At 33.1% G+C, this 23,031-nt stretch overlaps 1 protein-coding gene across 1 annotated transcript; it reads left to right on the plus strand.

Annotated features, from left to right (window-relative positions):
• Window positions 1-3,637: 3,637 nt before the first annotated feature.
• LOC145752532 (protocadherin-11 X-linked-like) lies at window positions 3,638-22,877 on the plus strand. The gene is made up of 10 exons (XM_082568835.1): window positions 3,638-4,914; window positions 5,052-5,490; window positions 5,571-5,781; window positions 5,870-6,474; window positions 6,567-6,764; window positions 6,879-7,100; window positions 15,479-15,722; window positions 20,377-20,526; window positions 20,698-20,785; window positions 21,145-22,877. Exons 1-10 carry the CDS (start codon window positions 3,638-3,640, stop codon window positions 22,013-22,015), a joined length of 4,305 nt encoding a protein of 1,434 aa, XP_082424961.1. The 3' UTR covers window positions 22,016-22,877.
• The last annotated feature ends 154 nt before the right edge of the window (window positions 22,878-23,031 follow it).

Raw genomic sequence — 23,031 nt, forward strand, 5'->3', positions numbered from 1 at the left:
GTTATTTTTAAAATAGCGTAATAATTTACCTATTAAAACTATTAAAAATTTTAAATACATTTAAAAATTTTAAAAATAAAACTAATAGTTGCATGTAATTTAAAAATGAACGCTGTTTTATAGTATTTTATAAATATATATTTTAAAAACAGTTTTAAATATTGTTTCCGAAACGCCGACCTTGTTGCATTGTTTTTGTAGCGACAAGATTTTATTACAGGGTATAGTGAAATATATGAAGCTAACGACTTTTAACCATAAATGTAATATGCATAAAATCAAGTACAATAATGATTACACTAACTCGACATGCAAACTTGAGCCGTTTTACAAAGTTTTATCAAAATGTTAAAATTTTAATCTTTATCTAATCTTTACATTGAGGTTTTATTATCAAAATCAAAACTAACAACAAGTTGCAAAATCGAAAATTTTAAACTGTGCGAAAATTATATAAAATTTAAAAAAAAATCACACGTATAGAATAAAAATTTTAGCAAAAAAAAGCTTCTAATATATTTCGATCGCTTTTGTTTCCTAAGTTCTTTTCGGCCAGTTTTAATTTCGATTAAAATTCATAAACCATTAATAATAGATTAGCCATTTTCCATTAGACGCGCTAAATTTAATATCATGACCCTAACTTTCCTTTACTTCGGCTCGCAAAAAAAAAAAAGAAATTAAGTTTATTAAATACAAGCGTTCCTACCTGACCTGGGTTAAATCTTGTCACTAATTTGACAGTTTTATTAGTTAAGCTAATAACGTTCGATATAGTATATTGCAAAAAGAAAAAACGCAAATTTTGCATGTTTTTGGTGGGGTTTTTAAACTGTGTATCGCTAATTAAATTTACTCATTAAATATTTGCACAAAATTTCGTAGCGCAATACTAGTTATACATTAAAAAACACCAATAAAAATGTATTTACAAAGTTAGAAAAATATTATTAAAAAGCTAATTTAAGCTCGATAATGTTAAAACAAAAATTATTAATATTGAACATTTTATATTTTTTTACTTCTTTAGCGTTAACATTGGTAAAAAATATTTATGCCTTAAATAAAAAAAATATTTATTCGCAAGGTGGCGATAGACAGTGATTACCCACTTCACGTCATTTTTGAATAAAAACAAAATAAGTTTAAAGTCCCGCATTATACAGGCTAATAATAAAACCTTATAGTCGTCCATGCGGAAAAAACAAGCGATGTTTGCTGTTGTATATCCCGCTGATGTGTGCGTAGTGGGAGTGCGGAGAAAACGAGAGAAGGAAAGAGAGAGGGAATTGCTCCCTGCAGAGCGACCGAGACAAACAATGGCGGGATTGTATTTCGGAGAAGGAAAAAGTTCGAGACACCGACGCCTCAGGCTGGTGACGGAGATTACCAATTTTTTCGAAAGTCGACAAAATCGCTATTCGGTTTTCCGTAGTTTTTTCTTAGACGAAATATATATTTTTAATTTCAGTATAGCTCTAGTTTAATTGATCACCAACAGTTTAATATTTAACCTCGTTAAAACTGTTATATTTGAATATGGGATATTCTTAGCTTAGGCACAGGAAAATCTTTTAATAAGTTATGTATTAATAGTTAAACAAGCTGTAAAATATAGCTGTTATCGGGCCGTGTTTATTCTGGATTATAGCCCAGTCGAAAAGCTACAAGATTATTTTTTACGTTCTTTATCGCTTAAAAATAATGTCGATAATGTAGCGAAATATACAGATTAGGAAAAGTCGTAGAGCGATATCATTTCGCGATTTGATAAGACTGGGTCAGCGTTAATTCGTAAACAGCCGTTGTCGAACTTGGCCTGCGATAATGCCAGATTGTGTGAAACAATAGCTTTCTGTGACGCAAGAATAACATTTTCGTAAGGACCGCGATAAGATATATATTATATTTTTATCAGGTAAAATTTGATTGGCAAAATAGCAAATAGGAAGTTAGCTCCAAAAGTAAGAAAGTAAAAGTTTATTCAGTTTAGAGTTTATAAAAGCAGAACCTCAAACTGAAATAACACCACATTCAGCTTTTGCTTTCTATATTAAAACGATAATCAAGTTTGAATAAAAATTAGGGCTCAAATTATAGTGGGTATTGCTTTTTGGATTTATGTTTCGATTTTTGGCGGATTATATCTCGGCATACTCGTAATTATTCCCCCGGGAAACGGATGAGTTTTGCCCGCGAGTAATTCTAGACGTCTATATACAGCGCCAGTATTTATGAATTAAAGTTGTCTTACAGGAATTTAAATGGTGAATTCGTATAGTATTTGTTAGATATTAACCACTTTTAGGAAATATATATTAGATAGATTAATATAACAATAAATGTGTTTAGGTATTAGATCTGAAATTGAAAAGTTTTTTATTGCATGTTAAAAAGAAACTAGCGCTGCTTGTAAAACTTAGTTTTATGGTATTGGGCGATTTGTTTTTCAAGCAAAAGCACTAAAAGGCCATACGTGTTAATTACTAATAAACACCTTTTAGTGTTAGCACTCGTTTGTAAAACTACGTTTTTGGGTCATAAAATTAGTTAAAACGCACAATTTGTTAATATAAAAATCGTAATTCTTTTAATAATATAAAAATTTGGTAAAAATATTAAAAATATTTTGCGAAATTACTAATAGCAAGTTTTCATATACCATTTATATGATATACTCTGTTTATTTCTTAATTTTTTTGGTTATTGTGTGTTTAGCAGATATTCTAGCTGCCAATGTTTATAAAACGTGTTTCAGTTAATATACAACATTGTACGCATTGTTGAAAACTAGTCAAAACAAATTCTACTTTGATAGTTGTCAGTACCGTAACTGTTAACGGTTGTAAGTTGTGTAGTCATTTGATTGTGTAACGACAAAAGGACTACATATAATTAAGCCCGTGCTTTGTATTGGTCTCACCCTATAAACTATCTTATTCGAATCCAGTGTTTCAATTTGTTTTTGTTACCCTCCCAAGCTTTAGCGTAACACAGAAAAGTAGTAATTTAATACTGGTTTAAATTTTTGACGGCACCGTATAATGTTTCGCTTTAAAAGAACTCGATTGAGCCGTGTGATAATTAGAAGCCAATTAAGTAGGCCTAGATTTCGTACAATACACAACTAAACCAAAGAAACGTAAAGCACTCAATAAGTTTTAAATCAAAACGTTTAACTACATAGCCTACTTTACAAAGGACAATACACAGTAATAGTATTAGTAGTATGAACTGTACAACGAGAAAATGTATTTTGCCTCGTTTAAATTTGATTTTAAACAAAACTAACATAGCTTTTTCATAACTTGGCCAGGTAAAATCTTTTCACAGCCCATCAAGGTAATTAAAGAGCTTTTATGAAGTCGAGCACCAAGCCTCTATTCAGAGTACCTACTAACGTATAGCAGAATAGCTCTCAATATTAATAAGTTCGCAGAGTAGGTAGATCTCGGTTTATTTCGAACGAGTTATCTTCAGAATTTTTAAGTGGCTTTGTTTATAATATCAGCAGTACAAGATATATGTTCAGGCGTTAATACAGCTCTTCAATACAGCTGTTCAAAATTGTTTTACATAAGGGTTGTTTTAATTTGCATTTAAATTAACAAATATTTTGTCTTTACAGATATATAATATGAAGATTAGCTGTGTGTTAATATTGCTTGCATGGGCGTCTTCACATTACAGTGCAGCCCTCGTTATTAAAAAAACTAAGGAGGAGACTGGGGCAAACGCCTATCTCGGTAACATACAACAGGAATTTCCAGAAGAACTACCCACTCTTCCACCAAATGCTGTACCTAGAAAATATGACATTCTAAACGGTGAGGAGTATATCAAGATAAACTCAACAACGGGCGATCTGCGAACAGCTGATAGATTAAATCGCGAAGCTATTTGCCCCGAAAACCCACCGCAATGTGTAATCGATGTTGAGGTTGTAGTACTACCTCCCGTCAACTTTCAGTTATTAAAACTGCAATTAATACTCGAGGATTTAAACGACAACAGACCGAGATTTCCACAAGACATTATTCATAAAGAGATATCTGAGAGCGCCGCAGTCGGTTCTGTAATCAGGCTAGACAGCGCTGTCGACCCGGACTTAGGTGAGCACTCCATTAAAAGATACCGGATCTCGAGCTCCCCTCCTGGTCCTAACGACGTTGGAGGAAAAAAGGTTCCGTTTTTTGAACTCAACATTATAAACAACATTGACGGCACCAAAATACCACAACTCAACTTAACCAAAAAGTTAGATCGAGAAAGAGATGCATCTTACAAGCTTTTGCTCTATTGTATTGACGGAGGTAGCCCGCCGTTAACCGGCACCGCAACCGTCGATATTACCGTTACAGACTCCAATGATAACCAACCACATTTCACTCAAGATACCTACGTCCGAGAGATCGCAGAAGACACAAAACCAGGCACACAAGTCATAAAGTTAACTGCGACCGACTTAGATTCAGGCTCCAACGCTGACATCGTGTACAGTTTTCCAAGTGCTGTCAGCAAGCACGACAGAGCTCTATTTGAGCTTAACAACAGCACAGGTGAAATTACAATCAAAGCGCCTGGATTAGACTTCGAAAACAAAACGATTCACCATTTGTCCGTCGAGGCCAAAGATCGCGGCCCCAACCCAGCCTCGGCTTACGCAACAGTAACAGTTAAAGTCCTGGATATTAACGATGAAGCCCCGCACATTAACATTAACTTTATGAATTTGGTTGATAAGAATGGCGATGGTAACGGGCCTGTTATTATCAGCGAAAATATCGAAGTTGGAGAGTACCTTGCTTTCGTTACTATTACTGACCGTGACACCGGTAAAAACGGGAACGTCAGCTGTCGAATCAACGAACCGTCAAGTTTTGAACTGCACGAGTTGGATAAAAAAGAAAACAGGTAAATGTTTGCGATCTAAATAAACCAGAACTGTTAAATCATGGTTAAATCACCCAATCGTTAAAGTACATTATTTTAGATGTTTACCATAAGCTATTTCAAAACAAACTTCTGACTAACGAAATTGTTTTGTTTAGATATCTCATAAAAACGAAAAGTCCACTCGACCGCGAAGATCAACGGTTCCACAACATTGTCATTGAAGCTTGGGATTTTGGGACTCCATCTTTAAGCAACAAAACCACAATTCGCGTTGAGCTTGGAGACGTTAACGATAACGATCCGAAATTTGACCAGCCTACGATTGAAGTCACCGTGCCAGAAAATTCAAAGATCAACACATTCGTTACAACATTACATGCTGAAGATCCTGACGCCGGTAATAACTCCGAAATAACTTACTCCTCCTCGCCTATATTCGAGAATACTCCGTTTAGTATTAATCCAAAGACCGGAGAAGTGACTCTGACCGAGAATGTTCAACTGGACGCGGAAAATATTACCGAGCCATTTATGTTGACCATTACAGCTACCGACAATGGAAGTCCACCCCGTTCTACTTCGACTGTTTTAAGCGTAAGTAAACTTGTAATATTAACTTGCTAGATTAATCTGTTTAAACACTAGCCTTAATTTAACGTTTGTTGTATTTTTAGATCACAGTAAGCGATGAAAACGACAACGCTCCGACCTTTACAGAAGACACTTACAATTTTTCTGTTCGTGAAAATATTGAAAACGGATACTTTGTTGGTGAAGTGCACGCAACCGATTCCGACAAAGACAAGAAAACAAACGCATTTTTGACATATGCATTTGAGGAGAAAACTGGACAGAAGCAACCCTTTGACATTGACCCAGAATCAGGTAAGCTTTCTACAACAAATTGGATTTTAATTTTGTCAACATTGCTTCATTTTTTTCGAATGTACTTTAAGCGAATTTTTAATTGCAGGTGCTATCCATTTTGTCGGTAACTCTGCTGATGTAGACAGGGAAGCAAGACAATCACAACCTTACAACTTACGAGTTATAGCATCCGATCACGGCGAGAAGCCAAAGTATGGATACGTGAACGTGCAAATCTACCTCACCGACGTCAACGACAATAAGCCCCAAATTATTTACCCCAACGTATCGAAGGATATTTCGGTTTTGTATATCCGGCCAAAAATGCCGACCGCGGCTGGGTTGGTTGCCCCAAATGATCCCGACGAAGAACCAGCGACTGGGGGTGTTCCTAGCCCAGTAGAAGTACCCTTACAGGGTGATTTACTCATTGGGGACCAGACCTCGCACGGCACTCATCCCCCAAATTCGTCGCCTGTGGTTATCACCCAAATCAAGGCTTCAGACCCGGATTTAAATCAGAATGGGCGAATTCGTTTTATGATGGACGGAGGAAATACGAACAACTACTTTAACGTGGACATGAATAACGGAGACGTTTTGTTGAATATTGAAGACGGGGAGGATTTAAGGAAGATGAAAAGGGGTTGTCACGTGATCAGAGTCGTCGCCAGCGATTTGGGCGAATCTCCACTGAAGGAGTTTGCATATGTAAGTGCAACATCATAATATTTGTTACATAGTTTAGGATGTAGTGCTAATCTTTTGTCATTTAAATATAAACATCTGCCCTTGCTTTACAGGTTAACATCTTTGTCACTGGCAAAAATCCTGGCCAAGTTAACTTTACCGACGCAATGAAGGATTGTAAAAACAACTCGTTTTATCCAATCACGATTACTGACCTAGATGGAAAGGTGAATGAAGCGAACGGTGGTCAGTTAACCATCATCCTTATCATAAGCATCGGAGCTGTTTTTCTTATCCTTATTATCATTGCGGTAAGCATAATGTTTAATTTTATTGATTTTATACAAAATGTAAGATGAAAAGTTTGTTTTACTAACTTAACTTGTACAGAATAGCTGTTTAACTGTAATACTTTGTTTTAACAGATTGTGGCTTTGATAAAGTACAAGTGCAAATGCGGGGAAAGAAAACAGGCCAGAACTTACAACTGCCAGAAAGCTGCTGGCAACATATACTCGGATGTATCTTACGGTGGTTCACCCACGATGAAGGGAAAACCCCATTTACCCGGGGGTACTGTGGATAGCAGGTCGTCGTATTACTCTGAACAAAACTGGACCGAGTCCCAGATACAGTTGGCTCAACAGGTAAGTCAAAATTATAACGGTGACGTAAACAAGGCATGCCTTACACCAAAATTGCGTCATAGCATTAGTTTGCACCACCGCAACCATTCCCTAACGACCTATATCGACATGACGTCATCCTCTGTGATAACGTCATCGTTTTTGCCAGCCGGTTCGTCGACGCCGAACCTAAACCGTTATAACTCGCAACCGTTCGTGCAAAACGGAGAATTCATGTACGCAACTGAAGTATAAAACACAAGAAAGTTCATCTTAATATTTGTTCGGCATTTAAACCTTATGTAATAACGTAAGGGTCGTTTTGCAAATGCCATGCGACATTCTGGGCCGTGCGGTTAACGTTGCCCTAATTAGCGCATAGGTTTGTTATTAGAGGCCTTTTGACACCGAGGTGTTATGTGCTTGTAATTAAAACCCCACTGCCATGATAACATTACGTGAGCGGGTGTGATAGTGCATAGGGCTGTCATTTTTAGCCCGCCCGAACTAGGTCGTGCGTTTGTTTTCAAAACTTTTCATGCAATGCAAATTGAAGTGGTCACATCTGCGGAACATAATCGATCCGTAATCAAAATTTTAAATTGTTTTTTTTTGGCCAAAATCATAATTTGACCATTTTTTATCTATTTTTCACAAACATTTTTTTGTAATTTTTAAACATTCGTGTTGACACAACAGACATATTTGCCTCTACAATATTTTACAAAGTTCACCTTTTTTGTTACTGTATTTTTTGTCATTTTCCGCCACAATAAAACCCTTAATAAATCAAAATTAATCTTGACATTTTCAATCGAACATTATCCTTTAAAATCACATAGGAAGGGGGCATATGTTTCCCGTATACATAATGTATTTATGCTCTTGGAGAAGTTGTTATATGCAGATAGGATTAGACACGTAAAATCGTTTATCAAGCCGAGGTCTACATATACTTTGACTATGTTTTGTCGTACATAAAAGAAAATGGGTTGAATAGGATTAAGCCCTTTGAATTGGTCGAATATTCGTGGGATATTCACCAAAAGATTAAGTCGCGTGTAGGAATTGTTATAATCAGTAGGGCATATTGTTTTATGACATGACGACTTAATATCACAGCAGTTTCACTGTTAATACATTAAACAAAACCAAACGACTTTTATGTGTTAATCCCTTCTATTTAAACAAACTTGAATTAAATTTCTGTTTGGTGGAAGACTTTGTAATTAAAAATGTCATAAAACAGACAAATAAACCCAATTTAGCTTTACCATGGCCTACATTTAATATTAACAGAGTACTCAGAATATCAAACTAATAAAATTCGACAAGAACCAATTTTTTTATTTGGACGTCAACGATTCAAACGGGCATTTAAAAAAGGGATTCATAACGTTAAATGTAACTATACACGACTTAAGCAAATACAGGGCTCTTAATAGTACTCGAAATAGTCATACTAACACTCTGATGCCAGCAATCCTCTGCGCTAAGACAACTCTCGCCCGATAAATAAGCAATATAACATGATTTGTGTTTGTAGACATACAAATAGGCTTATAATCAACACGTGTGTCCTGGAAGGTGTGTTGTGTTTAGTATATACCTCTAATGTAGATGTACTCATGGCGACATGTGATTTAAACGTCTAAAACAAACCCCTTTTATAAGACCAACGCTAATAATGTTGAAAAAAAACTACAAATATAAGTTTTTGTTATAACGAGGCAGTATTGGATATTGGTTACAGCCTATAATGTATCATATATGGCTATGAAAGCGTTTGTTTCGGTATACCATAACAAAACAACCAATTTCTTACTATATTTGTCAATATTCGCGATTATGTTTCCGCGACTGGTGAGGCGTAAAATTACCTTCTTATTGGCGAACATTTTTCACCCCACGTGACCAACAATGAATTGTGATGTCACATTCGAACCGCAGTTGTCCAGTTTTCCTTTGGGATGACTTTTGGCGTTGACGACCCTAAAAATATGTTAATTCGAATTAAAATAGAATTAGTTAAATGTTATGACTACTGCATAGTTGAATGCCAGGCAAATAATTTAAAAAAAACGGAATATTTAAAATAAACTTAACATAAACATACATATTTTTTTTCACTTTTATTAAATTAACAGAAGATCGAAAAAAAAAACTAAAATTACTATAGTTTTTTTAAATTTTATTTAAAACTCAAAAGTAGATACAAAACTGGTATTCGAACCCAAGGTTTAATCATAGAGGTGAAGTCAGGTGTGTAATATAAGTCCGACACTCAGACCCCCCTATTACATGCTTCAATACGTGCGTTTAGGATAGAAAAAGATTTAAACAAAGTCATTTCGGGCCCATTGGGTCGTCCTTATATTTACATCCATTCACGATAAGTCAAGCGGCCAAAATTAGCTATCCACATATTGTATCTAGCGTTTTCTTTTACAAATTAAGGCGAAAATTGAATACAAATTTGCTAGATTTTTTGCTTGTAAATTATGTTGTAGTTTATCAATGCGTTAATTAATGCGTGGGTTTGGGTTATTTTAGCGCACATACATTGTTTTTTTTCTCTAAATTTAAGCATGAGGTTTAGTGTTTTGTGTTTGAAATTATCGATTTTTAATTTCAAGTTGTTGCGTTCTAATTCCATTGCAATTTCAGACTTCTATTTTCGCGTTGGCATTTATTGCAGTTTGCATAAACTTTCTCGAAAAATCAATTATTCATGGCTAGGCGTCTCGTGATGCTAGGTTTACCTTTTTTTAATATTATACCATACGCTATTTACGTATAGAAAACTCATCTTACTGTTTAATATGAGTTAATGTGGTACAGCAAACCCGTATAAAGGAAACATTATGGTATAAGTACGGCAATTATTATAAGCGTTCTCATTTGCCTTAAGCCCTTAAAGTCGTCATTAATAATCATTTGTATTAAATTTTTGCGTAATTTTCGTCCTAATTTGACATTGAATAATTAGCCAAGCTCGTATGCTTATGCTATTAGTCGCCCGCGCTTTGTTTAACTTATAACGATCCGAAAAGCTAGCGGATATCGTAAATAATTTAAGGTGTAAAATAACACAAGCATACGCGAATTGAAGTCATTAATCAAACATTTAAAAACAAGTACTTGGTAATAAGAAAATGGTATGAAACCCAATAAATTTGTCGTCTGATGTTAGTTTATAATTAATGTTTGCACTTCTAGCATTTCGCGCCTTTTATGGCAAAAAATTATTTTTAATATGGACTTTTATTAACTTTATGTGCCGCCCACACTTTAATACCAGAGAATATGGCTTTGATTTTTGAATTTTTGTGGTCAGTAATATTACAATAATTACATGATGCCTTATATCCAATACACAGTACTATGTGTGCTACACATGTCCTTATAGAAATAATATGCTTGAATATAGCCATGTTAAAGGAAGGGGTTAAAACTAGAATGTTAATCTAAAACAAGGGCAAAATAATAGTTAATGGTTGTTTTTATGGTTACATAGCAACATTTTTACAAAGGAATATTTTATATTTTGTTTGGCTTTGTTTTTAAAAAGTGTTTTTTGTTGGCGTTTTATCGTGATTTTGGCTCATAAATTCACTTTGTGTCACGGGCGATTACCTAGAACTACCCTTTTCATACAAAGGCTATAGTCATTGGACCCCGTATCTTATACAGCTTATAGCTTATACAGTATTCTCGCAGAATTCAATTCTTTATTCTAAATGCCTAGAGTAAGGCGGGGATTAGACGAGATTTGTTCACGGATAACAATTGTTATCGCTCCATCTTGGAGTCAAAACCAATAGCTCGAAAACGAGTAACCCGACAGACAATGAACTCTGTTTGCGAACAAACAAGAACCAGATTTATCGCGTAAAAATTTTGTGACGTTATATATTATATATTTCTTCTGGTAAACTTTCAGGTGTGATTCATTTTTTATTGGCTATCAAAATAATTGTTGAAAATTTTGCGTTGTCATGTTGAACTTTAGAATAACCCTTTAAAGAGGTACCTTTTATTTTACTTTTTAAAAATTTTTCCACCCCTTTTACTTACACTCTTACAGGTCGAATATAACCTGTATTAAATTCGTCAATTTGAGTTAAGTGCTTACACATTTACGGTGTTACTTTAAATCTTGTTATAATCTCTCCGAGTCGTGTTATTCTGTTGCGGTAAATCGCGATTTACGGAGACTTTCCGACACCAAACACGTTTTTGTAATTGCCCGGGGCGCCTCGCTTTTAATAACGTCTCAAATACAGTTTATGACCCTCTGATATACACTGTCTTTATATTTTTAAACACTTAGTTAGTAATAAGATACAAATTGATTCATCTGTACATAATGGTTTTTAAAAACAGTGTAAAAAATTATTTAAATTTTTTTTTTAATTTTTTGTACATGAAAATTTATATCTTCCCATTTGTTAAATTATGATCGGGTAAATTACCTAATTATTGGATTTCTTTAATATTGCATTTTGAATTTTAATCGTTAATCAATATTGAATTTTTAATACGCGTAATGACCTTTTTAAAAATCGACATTAGTTTTTATTATCGAATAAAACTACGAAATGCAATACTTTTTAATAGGGGTTTGCCTTTTAAAAGTATTCCATTTCATTTGTGACGTAGTGACTAATGTATGCGCAACGATTTTTGTCAGAATATCGACAATTTAATGGCAGGTTTAATAGTCAAGTTTTATTAAAACTTCGACCGATCATCGTTTTTCGACTGTCTGTGATTTCGAGTTTTATTGGCGTATCCAGCTGTGCGCCACCGCTGGTAAAAGGATTTTTTTATTGGCTGGATGACACATTTTTAAACCGCCGTATTAGCAACTTATGACTATGCGTAATATTAGTTTTTCTTTAAAAAATAACTCAGTTTTGGTAAAATGTAAATTAAGATCATTTTTAGCAAAAGTCTTCTTTAAAACTCTAAAATAGGCCAAAAATGCATGGGTCACAAATTGTTGATAGTTATAAAATGTAAACTATATATATATGCAAAGTTTTTGGGTCATGGAATTGTAAAAAATACAACATTTTTGGGCGGTGTTTCTCATAACTTGTGGTGTGTTCTGTTTCATATTTACGATAAGCTGATTTACCGTGTAAGTTTTTTCGATAACGTTCACCCACAGGGCGCGAATTCTTGATAAATGCAGGCAACATTCCCATACAAATAACTACATTTTAATCCCTTAAACATAACGTATATGTTACTCTCACAAACTACTTTGAGATGTAATAAGGTATTGTCTGGTATTATAATTTAATTTAGGCGTTTTTATTACAATTGGTGAATTTCGTTTGACATGTCTTAAAACGCTTCTATACACTTCAAGCTTTATTTTATGCAAGGCCATGTGAGTCATGCATTTTCACACATTCATAACAACAATCGATTTAAACAAAAAACAAGTTGAATTCTAAAAACTTGTTTGTTTTTACAAAATATTAATCATCAATCTTCATAAAAAGTAACGCTTGGTAGCAATTTCTTTACTTCTTTACCATCATGGTTGAAATGTTTTGATGGAAAGTAGGCAACCAAGCAGAACTATTCTCTTACTGTTTTGACGGTTGTTTTTATAACTTTTATAAACCATGTTTTCAACATATTTTTTGATTAATTTTTGTTAGAAATATGAAAGAAATGGGGTTTTGTTTTTGCTAAGGGCCTTTAAAATGTGTTTAAGTGTTTGTAAGAGATGCTTGCATCAATTTAAATTCTGATTGAATTGACTTTTCTTCAATATGGTGTAATGCTATTTGACAACAAAACATATTACTGAATATAATATTTACCAATTGTTGGTTATTTTTTGTAACTAAATCTTAATTTGTCATTTAAATTTCGATTTAAATGCATAAAAAAACCTGCAAATATTGGGAAAAATAAAGACGCAATGTCTATTGAGACCATTCCATAATCAACAACGAACTAAATTGCGTAACTAATTCGTACATCAAATCACTCTTTGTTTTTGCTGAATGATAGTGTCGTACATATAATTCGTGGGGATGTGAATTTTTAATACCACACTAGGGATTGGGTTAATTCAAATACATAGCTGAAAGTTCAGTAAACAACTTTCGAAACATCGCCTGTAACTTTTTTTTCGGGTAGCGTTGTTCCTAATTTACCTATAAAAACTTTGACTCGTGTTTTTTATTGTACATTTGCATTGCAATATAACTTTACCTCTACATACATTAATGCTTACGGTACGAATTTTCTATCACGTAGACAGCCTAATTACATACTGTTAATTTTTCACACGCAAAAAACGCCGGTTAAAGTTTTAATGTGGCAAAGGGAATTTTAATTCTAGTGATTATTACACATACACGTGATATTTTGCTGCTATAAGGCGTTTTCTTTTAAAAACTGAAAATGTAAAACTAGTTTTTATCGTATTGTGGTTACTTTAGTCATTTTTTATTATTAATTTCTGTTAAATTGAACCTTTTTTAGTAATTGTTAAATTGGGTTGAAAAACAACTAACGCAATAATTCCTTATTTAAAATTAAGTGCTTTAAATTGTTACTTTATTTTCCCACAAAATAGATTGCTTTTAATTGATGCATTGTTCCCAAATAAAAAACCGCACGAATTAATTATAGGACTTGCTCGCACAATACATTGTCACAAAAAGCCGAATATCACCTGTTGCACCTCTATAATATTATATTACTAATCTTTGTAACATCCGAACGTGCAAAACTCTAATTAGGTTAATGTCCGATTTGTACGGAGATTTTGAATCTATTATTAATTGCCGTACACCTAGCTATTTGACTGTAGGCGTTTTGTATGCGATTTGTGTATAGTACGTAGAACTAATTAAACGGGCAATGTATTGTATACTTTACAATAACCAAACATGGTAATTAATTGGTTAAAAGCGTAATCTTTGCGTAAAGGACTTTGTTTTTTTTTGTAAGCATAAATACTCTATTAGAACCTACTTGGTCTATATTAAATTAATTTATAAAATTGGAAATATTATTTGCCAGTTTAATTTTGATTAGTTTTTTGTTATAAGATATTTATGTCAAAATATAGTCCAAAGGATGTTGGCCATCTGGTTTTTAAGTGGTATTTCCTTTGAAATTCGAAACAAATTGTTTACATGAGATCCTATGTAATTTATACTGGGCCGTATACCGACACAGTTACAGACCATGCCATGTTTTAATAATACATGACCAAAATAATATGAAAATCGCATGTTTACTAAGCTAAATCCCACTTTTCATTGATTATTAATGTTGTGAAATAAGCTTTAAGCGTTTAGAATGAATCACCAAACATATACCAATATAAGTAATGCATTTGCAATATGAACCCACGTTAATTTCTCCATACAACCTTATACGTAAATCCCCAAGTATTACTTATTACATCCTCGGAATATTTTACGGGTTATTTTCGCATACGTAGTTTCGTAATACACAACAGAATGCGGAATTGCACAAGGAACGAATTCTAAATGTTTAATGTGGGTAGGTTTTTGAAAGCGCGTGGGTTGTAACATAACCGTCGTGGACACCAGTCAGTACTAGTAACATTATCCGCGCCTCTTTTCAGCTTCATTCCTGCATTTATTCCATTTGTTTCCAATCAGATACGCTCTGGTAGTTTACTATACCCAATGACGTGCATGTTAGGATTTTGTTTAAAGGAAACTTTGCATTGTGTTGACAACTTTGCAAAACGCAAGGTTTTGAACAACAACAGTTTAAGCGGAAGCGCACCGGATTGCGGAACAATCCAAACAGTTTTAAGAGCGATAGGGTTATCACCTTAATTCATTCCACGACCTCTTTCTGGTCTCTTTGATACTTAAGTCGGTGCTGCTTTACATAAAAGCACAACACCTAATAAAACCAGACTCTGGCGCATGTTTTATTTTAACGACCGTTTTATGCGCTGGTGACGTCACTGCGCATGCGGAGTAAACCATTTCGTAGAATTACAAACAATGGTGTTACTCATAAGATCATATTTTTAACAAATATGTAAATCATGTTTATAGGTAGTACATTTTTGTTCTCTATTGGTATAAAATAAGACTTTGTTAGTAAATAAACACGCTTGGTCAACCCTAATTGACTGTTTGTCTGAAAACTACTGACTCACTATTAGGTTTGTCGATAATCCAAAGTTAAAATTAAGGTTTCCACTATAATGTAATTTAAACAAACGTCTGTATTATATCAAGTTTATGGGAGTCAAATCAAGTACCAAATTAAACATAAACCACACTAGAGATTGTTTAACTATGTAAATAGTAAAAACAACATTTTTAACTTTGAAATTAGCTTATTTTCATTTTAATCTTTATATATTTTATTAGGAGAAAAATGGAGGCATGTTACACGCGGAGCATTCGGATGCGAGTGACGGATCCCACAGCGCCCGGGACAGCGGGACCGGTGATAGTATGCCGAGTGACGCGTACCACGGAACCGGAGCACCCGGATACAACCGGGTCCAGTTCCCGCAACAGTCGTTTCATCAAAGGGCAATGCACCCCGGTTATAATACTCAACCTTCCCATGTATATTTGCCACCGTCTGAAGAGCAAGACCCAGCAAGAAGTAAGAGTAACTATAATTGTATTTTAATTTGTAACTGTAGACAACCTAAGAAAAAACGCGAAGGGCCAGAAATTGCAAAGACGGCTAGGCAAAATAGGGGGTTTTTAAAAATTTAAAACTAAGATTTTATAGTATTGGTTATTTTTGATACTTTGGCGCCAGACGATTTAGTTTACGTTAAAATGTAAGCCTGGTAAATGTAACATTGAAAAAATTGAGGAAAATGTCCAAGTAATGGGTTGTGCAAACAATATAGCAAAAATTTCGTCTCATATTACATTAAGTGGCCATTAATAACATATTGGTAACAAATCTATAGGGAAGAAAAATCTTTTGTCATATTTTATGACCATCTTAACAACCGATACAAAAACGCACCAACGTTAGATACCTCCTACTGAGCGAGGCAAATTTGCAAAAAAAATCCTATTTTAACAACCTTTCAAAATTTCATGGTTTTTATCACATTACTTTGACAAATCCTTTTATGAGGCTTTCTTACCATATTTGCTTTAACCGGTAACCTAAACATTAATCTCAGTTTTAGTCAAAACCGAAGTGTCCTCAACCAAAACTTAAACGTCATTAGATTTTGATTTTATTCCATTTCGACTGAAATAACTTCCTTAAGCCACGTGCTAATATTTAGAAAATAAAGATCTGAATGGCACTTGACAAAAATAACTGTTGTTTTTATCATTTCAAGGAATCCCAATTTGCCAAAATACAAAAAAATTCAATATTTAAAATTTAAAGACAATTTTAAACTTAACTTTAGTTTGTATAATACAATACATCAAAAATTTAGTAAAAGTATTTGAATTATGTTATTACTATTTTTGTAAAATGATTGCGGTTAAAATTTCTAGTAAAATTTAAGATATTTAAACAACACATTTAGTTTTGGACCTTGAAATTTCTAGCATAAATTCAACCCGATTAATTTCGTATTTACTAAACACGCCAAAAACTAGATAAGCTCTAAATCGTGATTCCGCGCTACATTCCTCACAAATTTGCACTTAGTTTAAAACTGGACCTTTTTTGTTTACCAGTTTCTCATTTTTTAATCGCGGTAAATATGCGTTTAAACAGGATAAAACAATCCGATTTTCGTAGTAAAGTTTTCTGTACACATTGGTGTTTATAACACATATGACTTAACCCTTTCAGTACCAATGTCGGGTATAACCTTTAAGTAGATCACCAATTTGTGCCTAGAATGTTGAAATGGTTTTAAACGTACTAATAGTGTTTAGTGTTTGGTGTGACATTGTATTTGATTCTCGTTAACTTGTCCGCCTTGTGTAACTTAATGACGCAAATGGGCATTTTATTAATCTGAATCACGTCAACGGAAAAATAACTAACTAGTTAATTCAAAATTGTTTATCTAAAAGCGATTAATTTTTAAACATGAAAACGTATATTCGCAAAAACCAAACTTAATAGTAGTACAATTAAGTAGAAACGCGGTATATTAAACCTCATTTACTCAAACCAAAGCGTTAATATATACACAAGTGTATTAATTATAGAAAACCAAACCCGGAATTTCTAACCGGTTATTTTAAGTTAATCAATTTTGCCACATTTAAAGTAATAGTATATATGTACATACTAAATGACCCTTTCTAAAGGTTACCAACCTTATGTGATCGTGTTTACATGATAGCATTTCTTTAATTTGTGTCGTACTAATAAATTAAGGAGTGATGTTTTATGATTCATAATGATGCTACTGGGAGAAAGTGTTATTACGCCTATGCTGACTATTTTAGACTAAACATATTACCAAAGTTTATATTACATAGGTTTTAATTTTTTAGTTTTAAAGTACAGACAATCGTAAAAAATTTTAAGTTTTCTCTAAAGCTCTAATTGGGCGGGGGTCTTCATTATATCGTTACTTAGTGTTAACAGTTTCGTTTAAAGTGCCCTTGTTTTTTTCGAGTTTTCTTGGTTTAAGTGATCATTTTTGCGTCGTTAATGCCTCGGTGCCTCTTTTGATGGATAACCTGTTACGTTCCAGGCCTTATGTTGTAGTGAGTTTTAACTGTTTAGACACACACTTCAAGCTAAGGTTTTTAACCTCATTATTTCTCAACAACCTAAAGTTGAAGCGTAATCCTATAGTTCTAACTGACCGTAGCATTTTTTTACGAGTCACTTAATCTTTTAAAACCGAATAGTTTTAGCAAACTCGGTAACTTAAGAATCAATTTTATCACTTGCACGTAATGACCTCGGTAAATATAAATGTTTGGAAATCAAGTTATTTTGATTTGTTTGAGTAGTTATTAGAGATTCTTGATTAATTTTGGCATTGACCTAAACAACGATTATTATATAAGCAACACACGGACAGCCTAATTCAAAGGGAACGGTGAAAAGAACTTTTTTTTGAAAACAATTCTTGCAAAAATGTAAATTTGTTTTAAAACATATCCCGCTTCACATAACCTTTGTTACAGTCAAGTTATTTCACTTAAAACATTAAAAATGAAAAAAAAAATGATATTACAAAACAGAACAGAAATGCCCAAAAGTCATAATGGGCCTACTTATATTAGTTAACTATTTTGAATATGGAGAATTGTCTATTTTGCTAAAAATACCCCTATACCGTTAATATTACGAGTCATAGCTAATTTAAGAAACATTTTAAATAGTAAATCATTAAATATAGTAAATATCTAAAATAAGATTTTACTATTTTTTTTTAAATATCTTAAAATTTGTTTATGAAATACTATATAACTAAATTAGTTTGTAGTTAAGCCTATAAGAATAAAATTAAAATAAGTTTTTGAAAACGCGTTTGTTATTGAATAATTACCACTATGCATACAAGTTTGACGTTTTAATTAGTAATTACAGAATTACCAACTTTTGGGTTCCTACAGGCCAAAATACTGGGTAATGTTGTTATAAAACGCATGTAAACACGCGAAGTCATGCATATGATTTTCTGTTTTACAGCTGGAATTTTAACTGTTTGGTTTTCAAATTTAGGTTTACTGTTAAACTCTGGGTACGCCTAAAATAAGTTGATCTTTTAAAAAGAAAAAAAGATCTTCTTTTTAATAAGCAAGTTAACAATGCACCAATTTGTCAAATTCAAGTAAGCGCAATACTTTTAAACTTCAAACACTTAAAATTATGCCACAATTATTCAGCAGTGATAATTAGCCTCAAAAATTCAACGAAAATCAGACGGACCAACCTTGTTCGTGAAATTGTAAGACGTAATCATACATGAGTAAAGCAGTGCAGTCAAGCCATTAATCTTGTCTATTTTCTCCCGAATTTATAGAATTTACCGCTTGGCCAATTTTGGGTTTAAACTTTAGGAAAGTGTATACGCACTTTTTATGCTTAGACGATATTATACCATAATAGCATGATACTTGAAATTTATTACACTTTTTGTTTTAAAAAAAAATCTGTCATTACCTAATTTTAAATTTCGATATATTGAAAATCCCATTTAAATGGATGTTAAAAAAGTTAAAAAAATAAATAAAAAATCAATATGTCAAAAGTTTATTGAAAATAACAAAAATAAAATATTGTTTTTCTAACTAAAGTTCCCTAATTGCTTTAAAATGAGGGAGTTATTATTAAAATAATGTCATACAACTTGTTAATGCCACAATAACACTACCTAATTGCCGTTAAACAGAACATATTTACCAAAAACTACTCTAACATATTATAAATGGTTTTTATGTAGAAATATATGTCACATATTTAATTCATGTACCAATTTGTTTTTAAATTAAAGTTGTATTATTTTGATAAGATCTACGAAAAACTATGCGAATTTGTGCCAACTTCGAGTAATTGCGTTTGTCAGTGTCGAATTAATAAAATTTTATTAAAATGACAGGCCATAGCCACTTTATTAAATTATAACATACTAAGAATTTTTCTATACGTAAATTAATAAAAATATGATTTAATTTATGTGATTGGACATTTTTTAAACGCGGTAAATTGGAAACAAGTTTATATTAGTTTGTAGAACTCAAAAATATAATGGTCACAAAATAAAAAATAGAACACGTGCGCCCCTATGTGAATTGTGGAAAAAACTTTTTAAAAACCTTTTTTTGGAAAAATCAAGATTTTTTTTAATAGTAAAATTTTAAAAATGAAGGACGTTATAATTATAAGCATAAGACCTGGCATCTTACAATTAAAATCGAATCAATTAAGTTTTTTAATTATTGGATATAATTTTTTATTTGCCTTAAGCGATATAATATTTAAAACATATTTATATCACAAGCATGTCACTTTTTTATATATCGCGCCCATTAAACTATCCTAAATCTTTAAAGTGCATTTTATATGACCCTCAAGTTATGGATTTATATCGTTGTCAAATGTTATTGACTTGGGATTAGTTAGAGTATAATGTATTACCGTTTCGAGTACGGGGTAACACAAATTACTATCTTAAATCTTTTTTAGTGAACAAAAAAAATCGTTTTATAAATACTGCTAGGTTATAAAACGTTTTAGTTGAAGCAGTCATCTTTTAAATTTGAAAATAACCCTTTAAATTTTAATAAAATCTTTTCAAAATCTATATACCAATCAGCCCACCTATCATGTCATGGATACTAAACCTATTTTTTATGTTTAGGAGGTATGACAAACAGTTTAGATCGAAGAAAGTTGGGTTATACGAAATGCACTCAAGACTGCACCTTGTACGGTCACGGAGACACTTGTTGGATGCCGGATTCGCTACAGCGACCTGCTTCGCGTATGACGTCGTTTAAAGGCGTAGACGGTAGGCGCAGAGTTTTTTTTTTTTATTTTACCTTGTTACAAAGTTAATGATGTAATTCGAATTAAAGCTAAGTTAAAAAATCTAAAAAAACTTTTGATTTAATTAACAACATAGGAAAAATAAGATTAGACCTATTTTTCGGTAAGGTTTTTATTTTTTCTATTTTTTTAGAATTTGACGGAGACAATTACCAGAAACGCCCAATAAACATGAATTACCCACCCCAAGAATACGACACAAATGAATACAACGACATGAGGTAATTAAAAACAAATTCAACTCTTCTAAATTACATTATTTCCTAAAAAAATTATTTAACTTTTTGTGCTGGAATGTCAGAGTAAATACTTATTCTGACTTTTCTGACAGTGGTGTGGATTCAGTGTATCGGTGAGCTTTGTGATATCGACGTTGTAAATATATTTGTATAAACCGTCTGCGCATTAAAATATGATTGTTGTATTATTGTTACAAAGTGACAATAAACATTTAACCATAGTGCGTTGTAACACTCGTTTTAAAGGAGGTATACCGCATGGGTTTGATAAATGATAAATAAATATAAAAATGTTTGGTTTGTTGAAATTTTTGCCTAACTTGCGTCATTTTTTTTTGTAGATACGCTGGTATGCCAGTTACTGCCACGCCATATTACTATGACCCCGGCAGCAAATTCGAACAACAACCAGGCAGAGGAAAATTCAGCACATTCCGCGATGACGCAGTCGGTTCCGACACAGGTAGCCCCACCCATTCGCAAGTGACGTCATCAAATGTAAGTCGCCAGCCGTCGGTCAGCAACGGATATCGAGGTAACGCTCCATACCACGTGCAGGGACCGATGAGTCGATCTAGCTATGCCCAATCTCCATTACCATTCAATAACCAGCCCGGTATACCAGCTGGTTATGGAGCCCAGCAGCCCCGCGGGAAAGCGTACGTTCATCTTCAAGGTTTCGACGGTTCTAATCCAACTGAGGAAGCACATAGCAACCTCTCTAGTGCCAGCAGCGGTAACCACCACCAAAACTACCCTCCACATAACTATGGGCAACAACCGTTCTACGGACACGAACAGTCACATCAGAATTACCCGTACCAATCCACGTTTCAACAACCATACCAAGGACAACCGCACCAAGGCATGTACGACGACCAGGCATACCCACAGTACGCAGAAGGGCCTGCTTATGGTGTCGAACCGGTGTACGAGGATGAATTTGCTGCCACTAATCTCCTTTTAAGTCCTGTAGACTCCGAACCAGGTGATTACAAACTGAGACTAGAACGTCAAATGCAACAACAGCATCCGCCTCCTCCTCAGCACTTTGCTTCCCAGGAGGACGATTCGGAGGAGCAAAGACTCATCAACAAAGCGGAAGCGGCTGGAAAGACTTTGGAGGAGGGATCAACAGATAAACTGAGTACAATAAGAGAAGAACTAGATGCTGATGAAGTAGTAGCTGAAATCGATGGATTGCTGTTGTAAATTAGATAACATAACTAAAGCAGAAAATTTTTTTTTTCCTTAAAAAATGGTGATATACAACATGGTAACTTAAGACCAAGTGCTTTTGTTGAAGGACATCCGTAACGACGTTTAACGTCTTTGTTTCTCTGGCAAATAATACAAGATAAATAGATTCGCATGATGCATTGTGGAAGATTAAAAAAAGCTCAGTCAGTAAGAGAAAAGTAAAACATAAACCCTTAAGATGTTTTCGCTTACTGCAAACCTAAAACATCTTTTTAAATCAATTTTTACCTACAGGGAAACAATTTGCAAATAAGTTCATTGGGTTTTCTTCCAATTTTTATTTTCATGAGTTTTTACCCCTCTTTATATTTATGTTAGCGGTAAATTTTATTGTGCCATATTTAATTTTTTTTGTTTTTTGTGCTGCTTATAATTACTTTTAACCTGTAAGACTGCCAATTAAAAAATAAATTCAACCCCAAAAAATAAAAACCAAATACTAACAAAAAGAAAATGGCTTTAAAATTTGACAATCGCATTTTATATTGTTCGCAGTGTTAGTCAATAATTATTTTGTAAATTAATCTAAATCTTTACTATAGTAAAAAATAAGTGTGTAGTATCTTGTTTTTAGTTTGTTTAGTAACACATTGAATTATTTTTTAAAGTGTTATGCAAATTCATGCACGACATTACGCTTTTAAAGTGGCCATTCCATTATATTTGTGTTTTTTGCGATTTTCCGTTTCTTAAAGTTAATTTGTTTATTTACATAATTGTTGCTAACAGTTTATGCGCTAACCCCGTTCAAATATTTTGTTGTATTATTTATCTTTTCGTTTTTTGCTTTTTTCATAAAATAAAAATTAAGTAATACTAATCAGTTCAAGTTTGAAAATACAGTTTGGTAGTATAGAACCACTACTTTCAATATAACAAGTAAATAAGTACACTCTTTTTTCAACTTTTTATCAAATATAAAAACAAATAAACTTACCAGTTTATTTATTCTTTTAGAATATTGATAT

This window comes from Corella eumyota, chromosome 1 (genome assembly GCF_963082875.1).
Source record: "Corella eumyota chromosome 1, kaCorEumy4.1, whole genome shotgun sequence".
Taxonomy (NCBI): domain Eukaryota; kingdom Metazoa; phylum Chordata; class Ascidiacea; order Phlebobranchia; family Corellidae; genus Corella; species Corella eumyota.

What these genes read in the sequence shown, in the direction of transcription:
- LOC145752532 (XM_082568835.1), top strand. Translation starts at nt 3,638, where the DNA reads ATGAAGATTAGCTGTGTGTTAATATTGCTTGCATGGGCGTCTTCACAT. An exon ending in TTATCCTTATTATCATTGCG is followed by an intron (nt 6,765 to 6,878) that starts GTAAGCATAATG and finishes TTGTTTTAACAG; the next exon opens with ATTGTGGCTTTGATAAAGTA. An exon ending in AGAGCAAGACCCAGCAAGAA is followed by an intron (nt 15,723 to 20,376) that starts GTAAGAGTAACT and finishes TTTTATGTTTAG; the next exon opens with GAGGTATGACAAACAGTTTA.